This window comes from Macaca fascicularis, chromosome 12 (genome assembly GCF_037993035.2).
Source record: "Macaca fascicularis isolate 582-1 chromosome 12, T2T-MFA8v1.1".
Lineage (NCBI taxonomy): Eukaryota > Metazoa > Chordata > Mammalia > Primates > Cercopithecidae > Macaca > Macaca fascicularis.
This window is the reverse complement of record NC_088386.1, coordinates 66630555-66655254: the sequence shown is the minus strand read 5'-3', so window position 1 is coordinate 66655254 and position 24700 is coordinate 66630555. Positions and strand designations below refer to the sequence as shown.

The window sequence follows — 24700 nt, the reverse complement described above, 5'->3', positions numbered from 1 at the left end:
AGCTATCCGCCCACTGCATCCTCCCAAAGTTCTGGGTTTACAGGCATGAGCCACTGCGCCTGCATCCCCCCAACCTCTTAATATTCTTACTATACGGAGTAAGTTTCTACGTTGAACTTCAGGGCACATAGTCAAACCGTAGCACCTTCAGGTTCTGTACAGTTGCTGTCTCTACCGAAGCCCAAGATGCTAAGTTAGATTATGCATCTTTTAGCTCATTTGGTATTCATAATGATTATTAAAACCATAACCATTTTTCCTCCATCTGGGATACATTTATCTGCTTTATTTATTTATTACTGAAGTTGGGATATTTGTGACTGAATATATCATTTAATTACATCATTTTTAATAATGTCGGAGAAGCACAGTTATGTCTGTTTATACATGTGTGCTTATATACAATATACTCCATAATATTCGTGTTTATAAAGCAGACATATATCAAATTATTTTTCTCAATTTAATCCTTAATATTCGTCTTTTGGAATACTTTTGTATAATCTAAATCAGATTTGAACAAGTTAAAATATATACTATCTTTATAACCAAAGTGGTTTTCCCCCCATTTTCCTGGGTAACTAGCAAATCTTAAGCCTTTATCCGCTGACCTTAAATTACTGTGTATTTTTCATCAAAGTATATTTTTGGATTTTTGAGTTATGAATTTTAAATTATGGATATATGGAAGCTGAGACAGTTGTTGCATCTAGAGCATTTCCTGATTTAACCTTGTTTTATATACATACCCACCTCCACTTTCTCATACATTCTTTTTTACCCTTTTAATAGTGCTTAGTGCTTAGCTGGTGCTTAGTGTGATTCTAAGCACTAGTGCTTAGCTATGATTCTATTTGAAAATAGAGGTAATACTGGCCTTAAGTTTTGTTAACATTTTCATTAAATTTTAATTTATCTATATTTATTTGCTGTAACCTGGAGAAATCTTTTTTTTTTAATGCCTTACTCTGAGTACCTAGTAAGAAAGAAGAGACTTTAAAAATCGATTTACTGATGGATGGGATAAGTATCTCTGAAAGTTACATTTTTAGGACTTTTGCCCCTGAATAAATTACCTTGCTTTTGACTTACTCTGTTTAAATCTGTTCTGCTTCTTAAGATGTTCGACACCTATCATAAATTTTAAGAAATATTCTGTCTTGCTTCCTAAATTATTTTCTAAAATATGTTAGTGTAATAAATGATGTTTGTGGTGTTCTACTTAATGACCACCTCTATCTTTTATCTCTCTGCTAGTATTTTATCACTTTGTTCTTACCAGAAATCTTACTATTTTTATGTCATTTCTTTCTTTCTTCCTTTCTTTCTCTTTCTTTCTCATTTCTTTCTCTTTTATCTGTTTTCTTTCTCGTTTCTTTCTCTTTTTTCTTTCTCCTTTCCTTTCCTTTCCTTTTTTCTTTTCTCTTTTCCTTTCCTTTCCTTTCCTTTTTCTTTCCTTTCTCCTTTCCTTTCTCCTTTCCTTTCTCCTTTCCTTTCTCCCTTCCTTTCTCCTTTCCTTTCTCCTTTCCTTTCCTTTCTCCTTTCCTTTCCTTTCTCCTTTCCTTTCCTTTCTCCTTTCCTTTCCTTTCCTTTCCTTTCCTTTCCTTTCCTTTCCTTTCCTTTCCTTTCCTTTCCTTTCCTTTCCTTTCCTTTCCTTTCCCTTCCTTTCCTTTCCTTCTTTCCCTTCCTTCCTTCCTTCCTTCCTTCCTTCCTTCCTTCCGTCCTTCCTTCCGTCCTTCCTTCCGTCCTTCCTTCCGTCCTTCCTTGCCTCGCTTTGTCACCCAGGCTGGAGTGCGATGGCACGATCTCTGCTCCTTCCTTCCTTCCTTCCTTCCTTCCTTCCTTCCTTCCTTCCTTCCTTCCTTCCTTCCTTCCTTCCTTCCTTCCTTCCTTCCTTCCCTCCCTCCCTCCCTCCCTCCCTCCCTCCCTCGCTCTCTTACCCAGGCTGGAGTGCGATGGCACGATCTCTGCTCCTTCCTTCCTTCCTTCCTTCCTTCCCTCCCTCCCTCCCTCCCTCCCTCGCTCTCTCACCCAGGCTGGAGTGCGATGGCACGATCTCTGCTCCCTGCATCCGCCGCCTTCTGGGCTCAGTGGTTCTCCGGCCTCAGCCTCCCGAGTAGCTGGGATTGTAGGCACCCACTACCATGCCTGGCTAGTTTTTGTTTTTTCAATAGAGACAAGGTTTCACCACATTGACCAGGCTGGTTTCAAACTCCTGACCTCAAATAATCTGCCTGCGTTGGCCTCCCGAAGTGCTGGCATTACAGGCGTGAGCCACCGCACCTCTGGCCTATGTCATTGTTTTTACTGAGGCATGATACGCAACAATGTTGCTATATACAATGAACAGTATGTACAGTAATGATGTCTTGAAAGCAAGTACTCTTTGTATACATGGAAAATGGTATTATTTTGTAACATAAAAAATGGGGAATGTGGCCAGGAGGGGCGGCTCATGCCTGTAATCCCAGCATTTAGAAGACTGAGGCAAGCAGATCATTTGAGGTCAGGAGTTCGAGACCAGCCTGGCCAACAGGGCGAAACCCCATCTCTACTAAAAATACAAAAGTTAGCTGGTCGTGGTGGCACATGCCTGTAATCCCAGCTACTCAGGAGGCTGAGACAGGAGAATCAGTTGAACGTAGGAGGCGGAGGTTGCAGTGAGCCAAGATTGCACCACTGCACTCCAGCCTGAATGACAGAGCAAGACTCTGTCTCAAGAAAAAGAAAGAAAAAAAAGCAGGGGGGCAGGGGAATGTTAAATTTGTTCTCTTCTCTGTTATTAAGACAAATAAACATGAGTTATTAGACTTAATAGTTCCTGTGAAACACCTGAAATTACTTTGTAACTTTTTTTTTTTTTAAAGAGAAAATAGTATTTAATTCACCACTATATATTAAAGGACACACTATTTTAGAGACCTATATTCAGGCAGAAATTAGAGTATCTGACACTAAAATATATTGTATTAACCAGATTCATAGCAAAAGATGTGAGTCCTGCTTGAACATGTTCATGCTTATTAGTGTCTTGGAAGGAAAAGTGGACTGGAAACCAAATGTGAGGCTCATCCTGGCTTTGTACATCTGTTTCCATAAAGGTAGAAGAATATGTGTATCAGAATTCTTCAGGAAGCTTTTTTTAATGTTTAAGTAGCCAATTGGAAATTACGATATATTCTGTCTAGTTGAGTTCTTGTAGGTCATGAAATCTTGAAATGGTTTTGTAAGCTATTTAGCAAGCAAACAAACAGCTGTTAAGTATTACCCTTTAGAAAAGTATATTTGATGTGGTTCAGTGTTTGTTTTTTACAGCAAGGAATTTCTAAGGGAACACAACAAGGATGCCCACCTTCACCACTGTAACTCAGTATAGAACGGGAAGTCCTTGCTAGAGCAGTCAGACAAGAGAAAGAAATAAAGGGCATCCAAATTGGAAAGGAAGAAGTCAAATTATCCTTGCTTGCAGATGATATAATCTTACATTTGAAAAAACCTAAAGACTACCAAAAAATTATTAGGACTGATAAATTCAGTAAAGTTGCAGGATACAAAATCAGTATTAGAAAAAAAATAGCATTTCTATATGCTAACAGCGAACAATCTGAAAAAGAAACCAATAAAGTAATCCCATTTACGATAGCTATAAATAATACGAAGTATGTAGACATTAACCTTTTTTTTTTCTGAGACAAAGTCTTGCTCTGTTGCCCAGGCTGGAGTGCAGTGGCATCATCTCGGCTCACTGCAGCCACCACCTCCCCTGTTCAAGCAATTCTCCTGCCTCAGCCTTCCGAGTAACTGGGATTACAGGTGCGAACCACCACACCCAACATTTTATTTTTCTTTAAGATGGAGTTTTTGCTTTGTTGCCCAGGCTGGAGTATAATGGCGCGATCTCAGCTCACTGCACCCTCTGCCTCCTGAGCTCAAGCAATTCTCCTGACTCAGCCTCCCGAGTAGCTGGGATTACAGGTGCCCACCACCAAGCTTGGCCAGTTTTTTTTTTTAAATGTATTTTTAGTAGAAACGGGGTTTCACCATGTTGGCCAGGCTGGTTGAACTTCTGACCTCAAGTGATCTGCCCCCCTTGGCCTCCCAAAGTGCTGAGATTACGGACGTGAGGCACTGCACCCGGCTTTTAGACATTAACTTAATCAAAGTAGTAAAAGATTTCTACACTAAAAACTATGAAACATTGATGCAAGAAATTGAAGAGTATGCAAAAAAATGGAAGCATATTCCATGGTCATGGAATGAAAGCATCAATACTGTTAAAATGTCCATTGTACCCAGAGCAATCTATAGGTTTAATGTAATCCCTGTCAAAATACCAATGGCATTCTTCACAGAAATAGAAAAAATAATTCTAAAATTTGTATAGAACCACAAAAGACCCAGAATAACCAAAGCTATCTTGAGCAAAGAGCAAAACCGGAGGAATCACATTACCTGACTTCAAATTATACTACAGAGCTATAGTAATCAAAACAGCATTGTACTAGTATAAAAACAGACACATAGATCAGTGAAACACATAGACCAGTGGAACAGAACAGAGAACCCAGATAGAAATCCATATATCTACAGTGAAGTTATTTTTGACAAAGGTGCCAAGAACAAACATTGGGGAAAGGACAGCCTCTTCAATAAATGGTGTAGGAAAAACTGGATGTTCATATGCAGAAGAATGAAACTAGACCCCTATCTCTCACCATATACAAAAATCAAAATGGATTGAAGACTAAAATCTTTAAGACCTCAAACTATGAAACTACTACAAGAAAACACTGGGGAAATTCTCCAGGACATTGGTCTGGGCAAAGATTTCTTAAGTAATACCCAACAAGCACAGGCAGCCAAAGCTAAAAATGGACAAATGGGGCCGGGCACGGTGGCTCATGCCTGTAATCCCAGCACTTTCAGAGGCCGTGGCGGGTGGATCACTAGGTCAGGAGATCGAGACCATCCTGGCTAACACAGTGAAACCCCGTCCCTACTAAAAATACAAAAAATTAGCTGGACGTGATGGCAGGCACCTGTAGTCCCAGCTACTCGAGAGGCTGAGGCAGGAGAATGGCGTGAACCCAGGAGTTGGAACTTGCAGTGAGCCGAGATCAGGCCACTGCACTCCAGCCTGGGTGACAGAGGGAGACCCATGTCAAAGAAAGAAAAAAAAGGATAAACGGGATCACATCGAATTAAAAAGCTTCTGTACAACAAAGGAAACAATATCAGCAAAGCGAGGAGATAACCCACAGAGTGGGAGAAAATATTTGCAAACTATCCATCTGACAAGGAATAAATAACTAGGATATATGAGGAGTTCAAACAACTCTGTAGGAAAACATATAATAATCCGATCTAAAAATGGGCAAAAGATTTGAAGAGACATTTCTCAAAAGAAGACATACAAGTGGCAAACAAGTTGATGAAAAGGTGCCCAATATTATTGTTTCTAAGACATGCAAATCGAAACTACAATGAGATATCATCTCGCCCCGTTTAAAATGGCTTTTATCCAAAAGGCAGGCAATGACAAATGCTGGCAAGGATGTGGAGAAAAGGGAACCCTCATACACTGTTGGTGGAAGTGTAGATTAGTACAACCACTATGGAGAACAGTTCGGAGCTTCCTCAAAAGGCTAAAAATAGAGCTACCATGCGATCCAGCAATTCCACTGCTAGGTATATACCCAAAAGAAAAGAAATTGATATATCCAAGAGATATCTGCACTCTCATGTTTATTGCAGCACTATTCACAATAGCCAAGATTTGTAAGCAACCCAAGTATCTATCAACAGATGAATGGATGAAGAAAATGTGGTACATATACACAGTGGAGTACTATTCAACCATAAGAAAGAATGCGATCCTGTCATTTGCAACAACATGGGTGGAACTGGAGGTCATTTCGTTAAGTGAAATAAGCCAGGCACAGACAGACAAACTTCACATGTTCTCACTTATTTGTGGGAGCAAAAAATTAAGACAATGCAACTTATAGGGATAGAGGGTAGAAAGATGGTTACTAGAGTCTGGGAAGAGTGGTGGTGGTGGGGAGGGGGAATGGTTAATGGGTTCAAAAATAGAAAGAATTAATAAGACCTAGTATTAGCTAGGACAACAGAGTGTGTATAGTCAAAAATAATTTAATTGTATATTAAAAAAAACTAAAAGAGTATAATTGGATTGTGTAACACCTTTGTGTTACAGTTGATATACCCCATAAATATATACACCTACTGTGTACCCACAATGATTTTAAAAAATAATTTTTTTTAAAGGAACCTTCTAAGCTGATTGGTGGAAACGAGATTGGAAGAGAAAAACAGCCTATTACTGTAAGAGTGAAGACATTCTTTTAAAGTGGAACCCAGTATAGTGCTTTACCATAATAGGTGCTCAGTAAATAGTTGTTGACTGGTAACATGACAGGGTAACATCACTGTCTACCCACCTCCTTAATAGGCTACTACTTTTCCTCTAGCATACTCATCTCACTTGCTAGCATTTCCTAGTATTATGATCAGGATGTGTGTATCTACAAAAGCAGTTTTCAAATTTTGGGTGTCAGGACTGCTCTATAACTTTAAAAATTCAAGGACCCTAAAGAGCTTTTGTTTATGTTGGTTACAACTATTTGGTATTTACCATTTTAGGATTTCAAACAAAATGTTTTAATCCTAGAATACACAAATACATAATCCATAAATCATCCAGTGAGTTGTCATCACATGTCATATAGCCTCTGGTAATTTTCACTGTAAACTCAGAATGAAAGTAAAAAAGCACATCATACAGTTAGTTTTATGTAGCAACTACAAATGATTCTTAATGTATTCATCAAAGCAAGGTTTCTCACCCTTAACGTTATTGACGTTTTGCACTGGATAAATTTTGGGGGGTGGGGTTCCTGTCCCATGCAGTGTAGGATGTTTAGCAGCATCTCTGCCTCTGCACATTAGGTATCTACAGCCTCGTTACCCCCATCCCCAGTGTGTCAACCAAAAATGCCTCTATATTGCCAAATACCATCTCGCCTGGTTGAGAGCCAACTCATTAATGGAAGGAGAAAAAAGAGAGTTTTTAGCATGTTACCCATGGAGCTAGATTGCCACTTCGTAAGTTTAACATGTCTAAATTTAGAAACAGGTGGTCAGAGTAAGTAATTTGTCCATAGTCACACAGGTACAAGTTAACAGAGTCAGAATTTGAATCCCAAAGTATGCCTTATTTCAAAGTGATGCGCTCAACTACTGTGCTATTATAATCTTTCCATATAAGTAATATATAACTCGTTATATAAATTACCCTGATAAGTTTTGGACAAAAATGGTACTCTTTGGAAATATTTAGGTTTCAGATAACTTACAGTAATTATCAAATTTGCCAATCTAAGATATACCTCAGCTAACAGCACTTCACAAATGTTTAATCTGATAAATGTTGCTTTTAGACTGGATTTTTAAAGCATTGACCACAAGTTGACATTACTGACAAATTTTGTTTCAGAATTTTATTCTTTAGTTTAAAAAATATTAGAAAGATGTATTTTTATGTCAGTAGAACACAGTGAATGTTCTACTAATTTTCTTTAAGAGTCTCATTTTTCTAAAATAACCAAGTAACCATGACAACCCATTTGACTTTTTATAACCTAATTAGTTTTCTGCTATATGTAATAATTTTGGTCTTTAATATGGAAGATTGTAAGGAATAACATTCTTAATTTTAGAGATTCTGTAAAGTGGAATATGTGGGAACTATACAACTTATTATTTTATATATAAACCTAGATAGACAGACAGACTGTTCCTAATCCTGATGATACATAACATCACTTCTGGACCTTTTTAAAAATAATGATTCCTTTGGTCTTTTTCCAGAGATGGTTAAATTTGGACTGGAGATTCCAGCATGAGCTTTAAATAAAAGCTTTATAAATGATTGATGTATAGTCAGCCTTAAGAATCAATACTAATAAAGATATGATAGAGCAATTTAAGAAAAGGACAAAGAAGCTGGGTATGGTCACATGTCTGTAGTCTCAGGTACTTGGGAGCCTGCTGCAGGAGGATCACTTGAACCTAGGAGTTACAGTCCAGCCTGGGCAACAAAGCGAGACCCCATCTTTCTTTTTTGTTGTTTTTTTGTTTTGTTTTGGTTTGGTTTTTTGTTTGTTTTTGAGACAGAATTTTGCTCTTGTTGCCCAGGCTGGAGTTCTATGGCACAATCTGAGCTCACTGCAACCTCTGCCTCCCGGATACAAGCGATTCTCCTGCCTCAATCTCCCGAGTAGCTGGGACTACAGGTGCTCACCAGCACATCCGTCTAATTTTTTTGTATTTTTAGTAGAGGTGGGGTTTCGCCATGTTGCCCAGGCTGGTTTCAAACTCCTGACTTCAGGTGATCCACCCACCTTGGCCCCCCAATATGCTGGAATTCAGGCTTGAGCCACCACTCCCGGCCCACCCTGTCTCTTGAAATAAAAAGAAAAAGAAAAAAAAAAAGATCACTTTTTTTTCTGATTAGAAATGTTGTACTGGCACCATGGAATACTATGGAGCCATAAAAAAGGATGAGTTCATGTCCTTTGCAGGGACATGGATGAAGCTGGAAACCATCATTCTCAGCAAACTAACAGAAGAACAGAAAACCAAACACCACATGTTCTCTCTCTTAAGTGGGGGTTGAACAATGAACACACGGACACGGGGTGGGGTGGGTTGGGGGGAGGCATCACATAACAGGGCCTGTCAGGGGGTGGGGATGGGGGAAGGATAGCATTAGGAGAAATACCTAATGTAGACGACAGGTTGATAGGTACAGCAAACCACCATGGCACATTCATACCTATGTAACAAGCCTGTATGTTCTGCACGTGTACCTCAGAACTTAAAAGTATAATAATAATAAAAAAATGTTGTATTGGTGTAGAGAAAATAGTAACACTTTTTGACCCAGCAGATCTTAAAGGATTGTTGAGTAGTCTTATACAGTGTTAATGTAAACATGTCAATTGATATTGGCTTTGAATGTGCAATTTGGCATTATCTTTAAAAATCTAAGTGTACATATTTTGCGATACAGCATTTACATTTAAAAGTATGTATACCAGAGAAATAATTGTACAGACCTAGGGAGTCATGTTCAAAGGAATTGTAGGGGTATGATACAGGAGTATGTTACTCCATTGTGAGCGTCACAATGGGTCAAAAGTTATGAGAGCACAGCTCTGAATTTGACTATTATAAGCACTCTCAAAATGCAAACATTTCCAGAATAAATTATCTGAAAATGTTACTTCCCAGCCCCCCACCCTTCAGCAGTTGTTCTAAATGGCTGTTTTATTCTTGTATGATTTGAAAACTACTGGCAAGGTAATTTGAGTAGGGGAGAAAGTTCAACTTTATTCTAATTTTATAGTATATAGTATTTAACAAATAAAGCCTTAAAGGGATAGCCGGAGAAGGGAAAATGCCAAGAAATAGACTACGTAAGTGATAAGAAAATAACAGACAAAATCATTTTCATCAATATTAAAAACTTAGTATACTCCTTTAAACATGTATGAATGCAGTGGGTCCAAGTGATGGGAGTTTCAGAAGTCACAATGTGAGGATGTTAAGTTAGGTAGTTGTTAAAAATTAAGCGTAAAAGTAATTGTTTTAATATTACATTTCTTTGGAGTACTGATAACGGTTGTGAATGCTGTGCATGTGTAAATAGAGTCCTTCAGCGTTTACAAAAATTTTACAAAAATGTATGAGCTGGCATACTTTAAGTATACCTGTAAGACAGCACATGTTTTATTTAGTTGGGTGGTTACCCAATTTCTTCTTATTGGTGTTCTACCATCTTTTATATTACACGTTATTAAACAATAAAGGCAGTACAGCAGAAAATACACTAAACTCCAAATTGCTGACGCGATGATTTTGATTTACTTAGAACTACAAGGAAATGCTTTTATTTGATGATAGGATTCCAAAATTTTGCATACATAAATTTTTTATACTAAATATTAAAATCAGCATTATAATAGAGATCTTCTTTTAGAGGTCAAAGGTTCAAGTAAATATTTACAGATAATAGTTCTCAATATTAAAGTTTTAACTCTGGGACAGAGACAGACTATGTGAATTTCAGGTCATACCAGCTCAAAATCATCCTTGAATTCGGATGTGCATATTTCATGAACACGTTTTATTTAAATGTAAATAGGATACAAAGAAGCAAGCATTTTCCTGTCTCACATCTAGTTCAAAAAGTTTTGCCTAGAAATGTGGATAAAAATTGAACATTGTTTTACCAGCTGCCAGCAAAAAGGTTTTGTCATGCCATTTGTTCAAATTATAATAGCTTTGAATTTGATACCCAAGTATGAATCATTAGAATAGCCAGTGAGTTGCAGTTTTGAAACCAGTCTTTGGCCGAATGGATCTATCAGAAAAAAATTCATTCCGTTAGGATTGAAGATTGAATATTTTGTAAGGATACTGTTTAATATTAGAGTAACTTTTTTTTCTGTTTTAAAGTATTTTCTTGTTTAACAAAAAGTATTGAAATATTCTGTGTCTATTAACTATAGTGATTTTATTAGAAATGATGATATCTGATTTTTGTTGTTTATTCAGTTAGGCCCAATGAAGAACAGACTTTAATATCCACCCTCTTTTTTTGTTGTTGTTAAAATATCTTTTTGTATACTGTTAAATTTTCTGTAATGCATTTATTTCCGTAATTTTAAATATCTCTCTAGTTTGAGGCTTAATACATGTGGTTATCTGTTTCCATGGAATAATTCATGTTGACTTCTGTCCCTCATTCTGTAACAGCATTGAGATTCCTGTGTTCTTATGTTTAGTCTTATTTACATTGAAGAAAGACTCATTCATATTTTATTATAAGATAAAACCAGCAGGCCACATGATTAGATATAAAAACCTTGATTAATAATCACTGACCTAAGTTCCAAATAAAATTGGAGGATTAGTTAAATTATATCACTACACCTCTTGAGTCCTTTAAATTTGTCTTTGTGTTTTTTCAACAAACGTTCAACTGGTAGAAAATACTGTGTAAATTCACACTAATATCTTGGAGTGTCTAAATGCCAGAGTAGTCATTCAGGTTTTGATATGATTACAAATCTAACATTTACACAACTGACTTGATTTAAAGTGTACTAGGCTCTCCTTTCTTCATTATCTCCTAACGACTGTTTCACTGTATATTGGAGGTCTTTGGCCTTTTATAATTACTGCATTCTTTTCATCTTCACTTCAAAGCCAAACCTATTATTTTGCCTTCCATATTAATCTTTTCTTTAGTGGTCTATTTATAGTAGGATAGTTAAGAAAAAATAGAGAATAAAAGAAAGAAGTGACAGCATTATTAGCAAGAGCAATCTTGAAAATGTTCTATATAAAATGTTTGATATGTGCACATTGTGTATATAGCAAATACATACGTGGCCTGGTTGATGTCCTTTGGATTTCCTCAAGGAAATCATTGGTCATGATCAGTAGTATTTTTTTAAAGCTGCTGAACTATTTTTTCGAAGGAAATCTCATCTGGAATCTCAATATTAAAATAGGAGATGCTGTGTTTGCAGATTCATGGTAGAGGTAACATAGAATATGTCTCTGGTAGGCTAGAGCCTTAACTCAGCCACTCATTTCCTTCCCTTCTCCTTGCCCTTTAATAACTTCTGGGGCACAGCAGTCTTAAAATTAATTTTAGTCCTGTTATCCTTTTTCTTCTCCATCTATAAATTCTTCTCTGGTTTAAAGGAGGTAAACTTGTTGCTTTCTTTACTATAATTATAATGCATTCGTTTGCTTTTTGGTTGGTTTAATGAAAAGACATTTTTCCCAATGGACTGTCCCATACCTCCACACTGGGAAATTCTGCCTCAGAGGAAAAAACCTTCACTAAGTAATCTATATGTTAAACAACAAAACACTAAGTAATCTATATGTTAAATAACAAACAACCTTAAATATCCTAAAGTGCATATCCAGTGAAGTATTTAACGAATGTTATCTCAAATAAGTTTTGAAAATTTGTTGTATCTTCGCACCTCATCCCTTTTTTGGAGATAGCCAATGCATGTTAGCATTTTGAAATCTGATTTTGTTTACCCCATTTGAACTCACCCCCTTTCACCCCCATTTAGAATATAGCCTTCTTAACCAGTCATTGAACACTAGTTCCTTAGGATATACTTTAGAAAATGGTACAGAACCATTTTGAACTTTACATTTTATTTTGTTTACTAGCTAGAAAATGCTGTTTCCAATATAACTGTTTCAGAATTACAACATTTTGTATGGGGTTTCCCCCCCCCCCATTTTTGCCTGTTCAAGAGTACCTAGTCAAGATGTAAGATGGAATTCAAATAGGATCCTGCCATGCTTAAAAAATTAGATTAACCTTAAAGTATTCTGAAAAATTATGTTTTCTTGACTCCATTTTTTAATATAAATTAAGTTAGCAAGGATATGAATAAATTATTATTTGGGGATCTTTTATTTTAACATAGATTTGGGGTTCTTTTGTTTTTGAGATGGAGTCTCACTGTATCACCCAAACTGGAGTGCAGTGGTGTGATCTTGGCTCACTGCAACCCCTACCTCCTGTGTTCAAGCAATTCTTGCACTTCAGCCTCCCGAGTAGCTGGGACTACAGGCACGCACCACGATGCCCGGCTAAGTTTTATATTTTTAGTAGAGACAGGGTTTCACCATGTTGGCCAGGCTGGTCTCGAACTCCTGACCTCGCGTGATTTGCCCGCCTCGGCCTCCCAAAGTGCTGAGATTGCAGGTGTGAGTCACTGCGCCTGGCCGATTTAGGGTTCTTTAATAAATGTTAACTTAAAATAATTTTTAATGTAGTGATACTTTTATTTCTGGGAAAACAGAAGATTGACTATTGTTTGAGTTTGGTAATTTTGACAATGAAAGGAAAGTAGTAAACTGCCTACCCAAAATTGCTGGTGCATCAGTCTACCTCCTGAGTAGATTGCCAGTTAGGGTGGATTTTTCTAAGACTTCTGGTTTGTGAAGTGAAAACATACCAGCATTTCATTGGACATATTGAGTTTTATTTACAAACACTAAAATTTTGAAATATTTTTATATAGTAGATTAGTTAGTTCTTGATGTAGGATATCATAGAAAAAATAAAGAGCATTTAGGTCTTAGAATTATACAGAGCTGAATTTGATTTGAATCCTGGCTCTGCTACACTGGTAGTGTTACCTTGAGTAAGTTAGTTAATATTCATTCATGTATTTATCAAGTAATAACTGTATGCTAGGCGTGGGGAAAGAGGGTGAAGTAGGGAGAAGATGTAACACCTGTTTTTAAAGAATTCAGAGGCTATGAACATTCGGTGCAACTTCTCTGAATCTGTTATCTTGTTGGCAAAATAGAGGTGAGAAAACTTTAAATACTCAAGATGGTACTTAGAGGAACAACATGTGTTCAGTAAGAATTAGGCTGTGTATTGTTATTCATATATTTAATTGTAGGCACACTCAGAGACATAAAAATATGTATTAAATCCCTTCCTTGTTGGGGGACCATGATGCTTTAAGAGATTTATTTTAAGTTGTTTAGTAAGATTCATTCATTCAATCAAATATTAATGGAGCTCCTGTGAAGTTCAGGAATTTTTCTGGCACCAGAGGTACTTACAAGTTTCTAGAATTTGAAGGCCTGGTGCCATTGCCTTGTGCTTTTGCTCTTGGTTTTAATTTTTGACTAAGCAGGAAAGTTCGTCAAACTCTAGAAAAATTACTTGTATTAGTCTAATGAAAATACTTGCTATCTGTTATAGGAACACACGTGTCATTTGGAACCAGAGCCACCATCTAGAGCAGGGATCTCTTAACTTTTTTTGTACAAGGCCAGATATTTGTGACTTTATGGGCCATTCCGACTCTGTTGTGGCTACTCAGCTCTGCCGTTGTATGTAAAAGCAGCTATGGACAATACCTAAATGAAAGAGTGTGGCTGTGTTCCAATAAAATTTTATTAGGGATACTGAAACTTGAATTTCTTATAATTCTCACACCACAAAATAATCTTTTTGTTTTCAATTTTTAAAATTTCAAACATTTAAAAGTGTAAAAACTGGTTCGATCATACAAAACAGGTGACCAAACTGATTAGGCCCACAGGTCATAGTTTACTGATACGTTATCTAGGGCATAATCTGTGAATTGGCTATAATTGTTGGATAATTGCCAGGCATTTAAGTGAATGGTCCTTTTTAGTAGGGATTGTGTGTATCAGGTTTGTGTTCTGCCCCTTTTTTTCTCATCCAAGTTTACTTTTATACACTAAGTATGTTTGAGTAGAGGAAACTAAGGAAAAACTTAATAGGAACTAATGGGAAACACTAGGGTGACTTTTTCCGCCCTCATCCAGTTAAGCATTGGAAGGTCATCTTGTCAAGGCTAATTACTCTAGGATTTTTCATCCGCTTCATGTCAAATTCTGTAACTGAATATCAGATAATATGTACAAGATCTTCTTTACTTGGAATTTAAAAATTTATACAGTAGGAAATTTTATCTTTTAAATAAATTGTGTATAAATAACAGTATATTAACATCTCTTGCGCACTACTGAATGCTATTTTTTTGGTCTTGAAACGTGGTTTTATATTGACTGTGATAATTTTGTATATTAAAACTGTCATTTAAAAATCTGTTATCTTGTTTTCTGTAGACACCAGAGAAGAAACAATCGGAATCATCCAGGGGAAGAAAGAGAAAAGCAGAAAACCAGAATGAAAGTAGTCAGGGTAAGCACACAACATCTTCCTTCAGAGCCTAGTAGACACTTAAAATTAATTGTTTTAATTTTTAACCAGTTAATATTCTAGTTGTAAAATAATATGAAGTTGTAAATCTTGGTGTGTGCACAGGTAGTTAGTGTATGATTATTGCTTTGAGGCTTTTCAAAGTTGCCCTTATTGTTTTCATTTGGGTCCTAGAAAGACAAGTATCATATCCAAATCTGGCAAGCATTAACTTACGACTTTTCATTTTTCATTCTTTGTATGTATTGTTTGAAATGACTTGTTTTTGAATTAAAAGCTTCAATCTCACTTTAACAGAACTACTTAAACTTCTCCTTTTTATTTAAAAAAAAAGGCTATAAAAATAATTATGAGAGACTCTAGTTAAAGCATCTGTTTTTCTTTCCATCCTTTCTTGCATACCTACCTTTTGTGATATGAGCTAAGAAAATTATTTTCATTAAACTAAATGTCTTATAATGAGTAGAAAAATAGTACTGTCATTTAATTTGAGCACTAAAAATTAAATATAATAAATTAGGCTCTTAAATCATGTATAATGATGACTTTATACATAATGTTACATGTGTTGGAGCTAATCTTTAGCCATAAGATCTATAGCTGTGAACCCATGAATTACTGGTGTATATAGGGCACACTGGAAGCAAGGAATATATTTGCAGCAACTGTCTTTGTGGAAGGAAGGGGTAAGTCATTTTAGTGCCTTTTCTGAGGTGTATTGTATTTTATATCTCAGTTTACACTGAGCTCCTTTTTGGTCTTAGTGTAGCTCCCCCAAGTTGTAGTTAGTGGACTTTGAGCTTTTTTTATTGTAAAGATATAATAATTACTACGATTTCAACTGTTCTGAAAACTCAAAAACAAGCCCCCAAATAAGATGAGCCTTCTGGATTGGTTTAACCATGTTTTTTCCCTTTGTGGTGTGCCATCTGCAGAATTGTCTGATTATTTTTGTTTTTAGGATGGTTGCCTAAATTGTTTTTTCTCATTTCACCTTCCTTACTTATATTTGCTTTAGTCTAGCTTTCAGTGTTTTTTCCCCCCTTCCTTTGGAGTAAACTTGACTTCAAGTCCAAAGCAGACCTCTCCTCTCATCTTCTGCAGGGTTCCCCAAACTCCCGGTCTTATAGTCCTTGGCCTATTGGGAACCAGGTCGTACAGCAGGAGATGAGCAGCAGGCCAGTGAGCATTACCGCCTGAGCTCTGCTTCCTGTCAGATCAGCAGCGGCATTAGATTCTCATAGGAGTGTGAGCCCTATTGTGAACTGCACATGCAAGGGATCCAAGTTATGCACTCCTTTATGAGAATCTAATGCCTGATAATCTGAGGTGGAACAGTTTCATCCCAAAACCATCTTCCCTACTGCCCGCGGTCTTTGGATAAATTGTCTTCCACAAAAGTGGTCCCTGGTACCAAAAAGGTGGGGAACTACTGATCTTATGGACTAGATTGGTCATATGTCCATTCCAAAACTAGTATGACCAACAGAGGTAGTATTGCCTTAAAAAATGAGGCCATCTCTAGGTGGATAGTGTCAGAAATTTAAAAAAAGAAAAAAAATCAGGCCCATCTTTGAAACTGGAAATGGAGTTAAGTTCTTAAACATACAGCCTGTATTGAGAAGGGATGATACTTGAACAAAATTGGATTTCTAATAAGAAGGAGAGAAAGGGACCTGGAAGTGGAAGTTGTATAGGAGTCAGCTTCCTCTGAAGTTACATGTGCCACGTAGGGTGAAGGGTGTTAACAGAACAAAATTTTCATTCAGCTAAGGAAAAAGAATTGGGGAAATAGCCTCTGGAGTAGGCAACCAAAACCATCTGTCTTCATTAAAATATAGCACCTCTTTACAGTCTACGGAGAAATTATTATAGACAGAAGGGAAGTTCCTTTAGCATAAGACCTTTACAGTCATCTCTGACCTCTAAATAAATCTGTGCAGAACTAATGTTCAAAATTTCCAGGTAGCATTGGTAGTCCTGAATACTTGTTTAGTTTTTAAAAATTCCCCCCACCTTGTTCCAAGAAGAAATTTAAAGTTGTTGAACTTTTAAGAATACTGTTTTTCATCTTAGTAATGGCTGGCACATAGTAACCACTTAAGAAATATTTGTTAAATAAAATAAATGAATGCATGAAGTAAGTCAGCATTGAATTGATAAATATATGTATGTTTATATTAAGGAAAGCTTTTGACTTTGTGATATAACTAGTTGTAACTTGAAGAAATCGTGTATTCTATATAGTTCCAGTCAAGGATGGCTACTTCTCCCCTAAGAAAGCATCTGTAAACACCATATTTCTTAGCATGTTCTTAAATTAAGACTTAAAGGACTGATGAAGAATCCATTTTAGAGCAAAATATTTAAAAAATAGCATGATCTCTAATGAGCTAGTTCACTTTGTCAGTATGGTCATATAAGCAATATTTACAATCTAGTTTTTAAAAAACATTGTATTTAATTTGGGAATGGTTTTTAGAAAATCAAAATACAATTACAAAATAACATTCCTATTGAAGCGTGTTACTGTCAGTTTGACAGGAATCATGTTATGGTTTATATAATTAAAGCTGTTTTATTTTACAGGTAAAGGTTAGTTTGTCAGTGATGCAATCGCTACTTTTTTATTTACTGATTTGCCTTTCTGAAATTAGTAGTTATTAAGCAGTATTAATAATGTAGTTTTAAAACAGGATATCACTTACATCATTTATTTGTATGATTCTCCAATAACTGGAACTTTTAAAAATTGGCATGTCTCTATTGAAATGTCATTTGATTTTCATATTTGTGAAATTGATAGCTGATGTCCTGTGGACTCTTTAATATTTTTTTGATGCCCATCAGTACCCTACTAACATGCGCTTCTTATATTTTAGGAAAAAGTATTGGGGGACGTGGCCACAAAATTAGCGACTATTTTGAAGTAAGTTCATTGAGGATTATCTCCTTTTCCTAATTCAGTACTATTCTGCTGTGAGCTAAAAATATTTTCTTAGCAGCACAGGTCACCTTTTGATTACTTGCTTGATTAGAGCAGAGCTTTATTACTATGTGGTATCTTTTCTTTCTAGGAAAATTATATTTACATTTACATTGGGATGCCATTCATTGTTTTCTAAATACTTTCTCACATAGTTGTTTATAATAACCTGTAAGATAGGCAAAATACATATTAGTGTTTCAGTTTACAGATGATGAAACTGAAGCCCAGAAATGTAAAGTAGCCTACATTGTAATTTTTTGAATTTTTCTGTCAGACCTTGGCAACAGTGACCTTGAGCAATAATAGAACACTAGGCATAAATGGGTTAACCCATTTAAGGCAAATTCTGAATTGAGGAGTAAAGAATAGAACTTAAAGTTCCCTGGCTCTCTAGCTCAGAATTCTCTCTACTATCAATACCGACTTCATCACATTACAACAACATTTGAGTCCTGTGGATGGAGATTAAGTATTTGATAGAGGCTTGAATCTAAGAGAATGCGAAAACAATAAATTTAGATTCTTACCCAATCTGGAATGTTGCCTTGCTTCTATATAGAAACACTTTTGGCTACCGTTTTAAATTAGAAAATTTTTAAGTGTAATTATTAAAACAAACATGGTCTACTCAATTGAAAAATATTTATATTTACTTGAGAGAGCAGAATTGGCTGATTAAGGGAAGGGCTGATTTTTTAAAATCCACCACTGCTTGCTTTCTTGGGTTTGTAAAATCTAAAGTAAAGCAGTTGCTGACCATGAGATACCTTGCTTTTTGGTTGAGGTCAGTCACTTACTGATATCATTAATTAAGAACCTTTGCCAAAGGTACGATCAATTCAAATAAACAAATGTCTCTTGAATGCCTACTGTGTGCTAAATTTTATGCTAGGCTCTATTGGTAAAATAAATAAGGCAAAATCCCTAGGTTGTAGGAAGTTGTTTAATGAACATGCTAGGAAGTCCCCATCTGTGCTGTTCATGTAAGTAATTAAACAGGAAATGATGAAGTGGACAGTAATCTACACCCCCAGAGGAACTTTGCAGCAGCAAGTTATTTTCTTTTCCCATCCTTCGTATGGAAACTTGAAATAGGAGAAAAGGTAGCTATGGAACAGATCAGTTGACTTCCCTTCATATGCAGCTAAGTCATGCACTTTGTACAGAAGAATTGATTTTTTAAGGATTTTGTGCTGTTAGAGGGAAGGGACCTATTATAATTCTTTTTATTTTATTTTATTTTATTTATTTATTTATTTTTTTGAGACAGAGTCTCGCTATGTCGCCCAGGGTGGAGTGCAGTGGCCGGATCTCAGCTCACTGCAAGCTCCGCCTCCCGGGTTTTTACGCCATTCTCCTGCCTCAGCCTCCCGAGTAGCCGGGACTACAGGCGCCCACCACCTCGCCCGGCTAGTTTTTTGTATTTTTTTTTTTTTAGTAGAGACGGGGTTTCACCGTGTTAGCCAGGATGGTCTCGAACTCCTGACCTCGTGATCCGCCCGTCTCGGCCTCCCAAAGTGCTGGGATTACAGGCTTGAGCCACCGCGCCCGGCCTATAATTCTTTTTATATAGTGCCATGAACACTTGGATATCTTGAGACCGATATTCTGTTTAAAATAGTTGATGATGTTCACTAAGGTCTATGTGTAGACATTTTGGAATTTCTTGGGATTAGGGACTATATGGCTCAATAAACATTTGTAGGGAACCTGTGCTAAGATTTGGGAGGAAAACAAAATATGTTTATTGCTTTGGAGGAATTTATTTGTCTTTGAGTTGACCAAAATACGAGATTATAGTAAGAATATAGAGTAATAATCCTTGTCATGTTCTTGTGATCAGTAGTCTCTCAGTCTTTTAGGACTTGGCTGACCTTAGGTTTTTTTTTTGTTCTGGATCCATTTAAATGACTACTTAGTTTAAAATTAGGTATATTTAGATTAATTCTTAATGTCATATCTGAAATAACAACTGTCTGAGCCTGCTTTGGTAAATAATAATGTTTCCTTTTTCTTTCACTCAGTACCAAGGTGGAAATGGCTCAAGTCCAGTAAGAGGCATACCTCCTGCAATCCGTTCTCCTCAAAATTCACATTCACATTCCACTCCTTCCTCATCTGTAAGTCATCTTTCAAGTTTTTCAGGCATAGTCTTTGGGAGGTTATGTATATTGAATAAGTTTTATAATTTGTTGTTTTTTATTGAGAACTTAAATAAGTTAGCATTTATCTTTTAATACATTATTTCTGTGGCATGAATTAAATCCTTTTAAATTATCTGGTGCTATTGGAATTTTATTTCTGGAAGTGAGCCTCTTAAAGATTTTCTGAATTAATTATATCCAAGAAGCATTGTTTCTGTTAAAAGAATGCCTGTTGAGTCTGTGGGACTAACATGAGTACTCTTGTATCAGTCTGTATTCAGTTGTTGATTCCTAATTTATAATTTTCTTAACAATTGAATTTCTTAACCACTAAAATTATAGCATAATTCCTTTCTGGGAATCCTTAAGAAAAAGGCAGGATATGTAGTTTAGTATAGATAAAGAATCACGGACTTAAAATTATCTTAAACTTTTTGGTTTATTGCTAACGTTTTAGATATAGTTCTTTTATATGCATTGTTTTGCATATTGGATTTCATTTTTAAATTTACTTTCATTGTGTGAAAGTTCAGTATCTAACTAGGAAAACAATATTGGTTTTCAGTAATTTAAAGAATCAGAGTTTCACTTATTTATTCAAGCACCTTGTTTTTATTTCTTGTGTCCCCTTCTTGTCTTTGTCTTTAGACATACTTGGTTGTGTCTTACTCATTTTGTACCTTTGAGGATATCACATTGCTGTGTATAAAGTAAGGCATAAGATTCAACAGTAACTTTAAGAGTTGTAGTGATAGCGTTGATACAATGTTATAATCTGCTTTCAGTGAGTGTATTTTTGAACTAGTGACCAGATAAACTATGAAATTCATTAATAAATTGATATTAAACTACATAAGGGCATGTATTATTGTCCCTAGTACTAAGTTTGTTTTTTGAACTATCCTAATAAATTTTTAATATTTTCCAGAATAATTTATTTGGCCTTTTTTTTTTTTTTTTTTTAAACAGTACGAAAGCATTAAGATTTCTTTTATAGCACTAGAATGTAAGCTCCATGAGGGCAGGGAATATATTGTATTTCTCACTGGGTCTTATGTAGGAGGTACTTAATGAATGCTTGTTGAATAAATGGTGATTAAAGGTTTCTAAAAGTCACTTATGTTTCAATGTAGGTATTATTCTGATAGAAACTTCTGCAGAAATGTTAAGTAATTGTTGCTAATTAGAAACCTGTTTTTTTTTTTTTTTTTTTGCTAATATAAAATTTTTAATAATTTTTTTAGGTTCGACCGAATAGCCCTTCTCCTACTGCATTAGCATTTGGGGACCACCCTATTGTACAACCAAAGCAGTTATCCTTTAAAATTATTCAGGTAAATGATAATTAAAATGTTTTTTTCCCATGGCTTCTAAGAAACCATTGACTAACTTACTAACAACTGAGATGTCTGTTTGTTTTATATGTAGTCATAAAGCAGAATTACACATCGAGAAAGATAACAGTAATTACTAAACAAAAACAATGGAATTTGTAGGAAGGAGTGAGAAACTGAAACACAATTTACTATCAGCTTTTTAAACAACCATAACATGTCACTTCTGTTTACTGATTCTTTCTGAACTTAATTTCCAAGTATATGTAATTGATATATTGTGAAACTGCTGTATTTTTTGTAAGTGTACATTAAAGCCGCTCATTTGACTGTATGTATGTAAATACATATATGTGACAAACTATAAAAATTATTTGAATTATTTGTATATTTTCTACACTTACTTAGTTTCATGAATTTTGAGCACTAAGTTCTTCATTTTAATTTTTTACGTGTGGTAGTTTCTGAATGGCACTTTCTCAGACTGGGGTTTGGAAGAGTAGAGTAAATATTACTCTTCAACCTCAGCTTGCCAGTTTATTTCCATTAGATTTTATTTGTGAGGTCATATCCAAACTGTTGTGCATGTATCAAAACCTCTTTCTTTGGATGATCCTGAGGCTAGGATTACAAGTACATTCCTTCATCCACTGAGTAGATCATGAAAGGTTTTGCTGCATGAGATGTTGGTCAAAGGACATAAAATTTTAGTTAGAAAGAATAAGTTCAAGGGAACTATTATACATCATGGGGGCTACAGTTAAAAACAGTATTTTGTGTATATGAAAATTGCTAAGAGAGTAGATTTTAAGTGTTCACACCACGAAAAAAAGATATGTGTTAAATAACTTGATTTAGCCATTCCACAATGTAAACATATATCAAAACATTGTGTTGTATACCATAAATAGATAGGTTTTTACTTATCAATTTAAAACAGGTTTTGCAAAATTCAAAAAAATCAGCTAGAGGAACGTATAGCACAAAGCAGCGGATATATTGAATTGTAATGTGGGACATCAATATTCTAAGTAATTGACCTTTCTAGATGTTTCTTGGTAAGTCTGTAGCGTTTATACACTTGAAGTTATTAAAACTGCACTAAAACTTTTTGAGATTCACTTTACATATGCACACAAATATATTTTTCTTTACCTTTTGAATTTGGAGTAAAGTCTGGTTTTGTGTTTGCTTGAAACAACATATATAATGGAGATAATAAAATAACTTTTTTCATTTAGACTGATCTCACAATGCTGAAATTAGCAGCATTAGAAAGTAATAAAATCCAGGACCTGGAAAAGAAGGAAGGACGTATAGATGATTTGCTCAGGGTAAGTAATGAGTCATAGAGGGGAAAAAATTGAATAAATTATTTGGCAACAGTCAAACTGTTCAGAAAATACTTAGCATTGCAAAAAAAAAATCTGTAGCTAGGCTGGGCGCGGTGGCTCATGCCTGTAATCCCAGCACTTTGGGAGGTCGAGGTGGGCAGATCACAAGGTCAAGAGATCGAGAGCATCCTGGCCAACATGGTGAAACCCCGTCTCTACTAAAAATACAAAAATTAGCTGGGCGTGGTGGCGCACGCCTGTAGTCCCAGCTACTCGGGAGGCTGAGGCAAGAGAATCGCTTGAACCTGGGGGGTGGAGGTTGCAGTGAGTTGAGATCGCACCACTGCACTCCTGCCTGGCGACAGAGTGAGACTGTCTCAGAAAAAAAAAATACTGTAACTAGAACTCAATAAGCTTTTTCTGTTAATTTAAGTACGTGATTGAAAATACCAATTTTAAAGTGAAATATTTTATTAGATCTTCAGTAAATTGGGAATTGAGAAACTGTTGGAGAACTGGAAGGAAGTTAATAACATTTATGTGACCAACAACCGTAACACAAATAGCCATTTCATGTTAAAGTTTTTGATTTTACTATATGCCTGACATCTGATACCGATAGGATGAAGTAACTGCTGCAGTTCTGAAGGATTTTTAATGGAAGCTTTATTTAAAAATACATCTAGAAGTATACTTATAATGTAAGGGTTTAAAGCAGCAGTTCTTACCCTTGATGCTCCTTAGACTCACCAGTTGGGAAGGGTGAAAGAACTAATGCCTGAACTCTACCCTGAGGGGTTCTGATCAAGTTGATGACATGATGGGGCTTGGACATTGGTAGTTTTAAAGGCTCTCCTGGATAATTCTAATGTAAGCCAGAATTGAGAACTACTGGTATAGAAACTCAATAAAACCAACACCTGTGATCCTACTGTGTTTGTCAGTACCTTTAAAACATCCAGTGTGTCTTTTTCCTGATCCTGTCATACTTACTTTCTCACATCCATTTACCATTTAACCACTATTTAAAATTTTGTGTTTGTCATGCCTTGGTGTTTCTTTATGGTTGTATTAAATATGTGCTTACATTCTTAACAATATATTATTTCATTTGGTTTTTGAACGTTAAATGAAATTTTCCGGTATGGACCCTTTTGCCCAGCTTGTTTTCACTGAACGTTATATATCATAGAGTCGTCCACTTTGATGAGTATAACTGTAGTTTGTTCATTTCACTGCAGTATTGTAAGGAGTTTTGAGTATACCATAATTTCTGTATCTTTTCTGCTTTTAGTTGACATTTTATTTCTACTTTTTCTAATATAAACAGTTCTAAGAACATTCTTTGTACGTGTCTTCAGGGCAAATATGAAGGAATTTTTCTATGGTATATGTTTAGGAAAGACATAGCCAGAGTACAGGGCGTATGCATTTTCCATTTTACTGTGTAATAGCAGTTATTTCTCAAAGTTTTTTAGTCTGGTCATTTTTTCCCCCCTAAGTGACACTCTGTCACCCGGGCTAGAGCACAGTGGGGGATCATAGCTCACTGTAACCTTAAACTCCCGGGTTTAAGCAATATTTTCTCCCTCAGGCTCCTGAGTAGCTAGGACTACAGGCTTGTGCCATCACTCCGGGCTGATTTTTTTTTTATTTTTTGTGGAACTGGGAGTCTGCAGGCTGATATTGAACTCCTGGCTTCAAGTGATCCTCCCACCTTGGCCTCCCAAAGTGCTGGGACTACAGGCATGAGCCACCATGCCCAGCTGATCTTTCAATATAAATTATTAGTCTTACTGAAATTGATTTTTGGTATGGCATGATGTTTCATTTCAGTTTCTTTCTATATGGATAATCAGTTGTTCATCCCCATTTAATTAAAAGCTCATTCTCATACTGCCAGCTCTATCATCATAAAATCTTGTTTCCAATATACAAGTGTATCTATTTCTGTGTTCTGTATCATGTTTCCTTGTTCTGTTTGTGTCTCTACACAAGTACTGCAGCATCTTTTTATCATTGTTGATAAAACAATTTTTATCAATTGTTTTTGGCCGTAA

At 35.8% G+C, this 24700-nt stretch overlaps 1 protein-coding gene across 7 annotated transcripts in view; it reads left to right on the top strand.

The window, feature by feature from the left end:
• The window catches only part of TLK1 (tousled like kinase 1), a 168459-nt gene that overhangs the window by 82889 nt on the left and 60870 nt on the right, over positions 1-24700 (top strand). For all 7 annotated transcript variants that reach the window (XR_012421213.1, XR_012421212.1, XM_074009432.1 and 4 more), the window contains 5 exons: positions 14746-14821; positions 17722-17768; positions 19853-19948; positions 21217-21306; positions 22548-22640. Coding sequence is in view for 5 of the 7 variants with exons in the window: in XM_045368283.3 (XP_045224218.1) it covers positions 14746-14821; positions 17722-17768; positions 19853-19948; positions 21217-21306; positions 22548-22640 (402 nt within the window). In the remaining 2 variants the exon portion in view is untranslated. The remainder of the gene's footprint in view (positions 1-14745; positions 14822-17721; positions 17769-19852; positions 19949-21216; positions 21307-22547; positions 22641-24700) is intronic.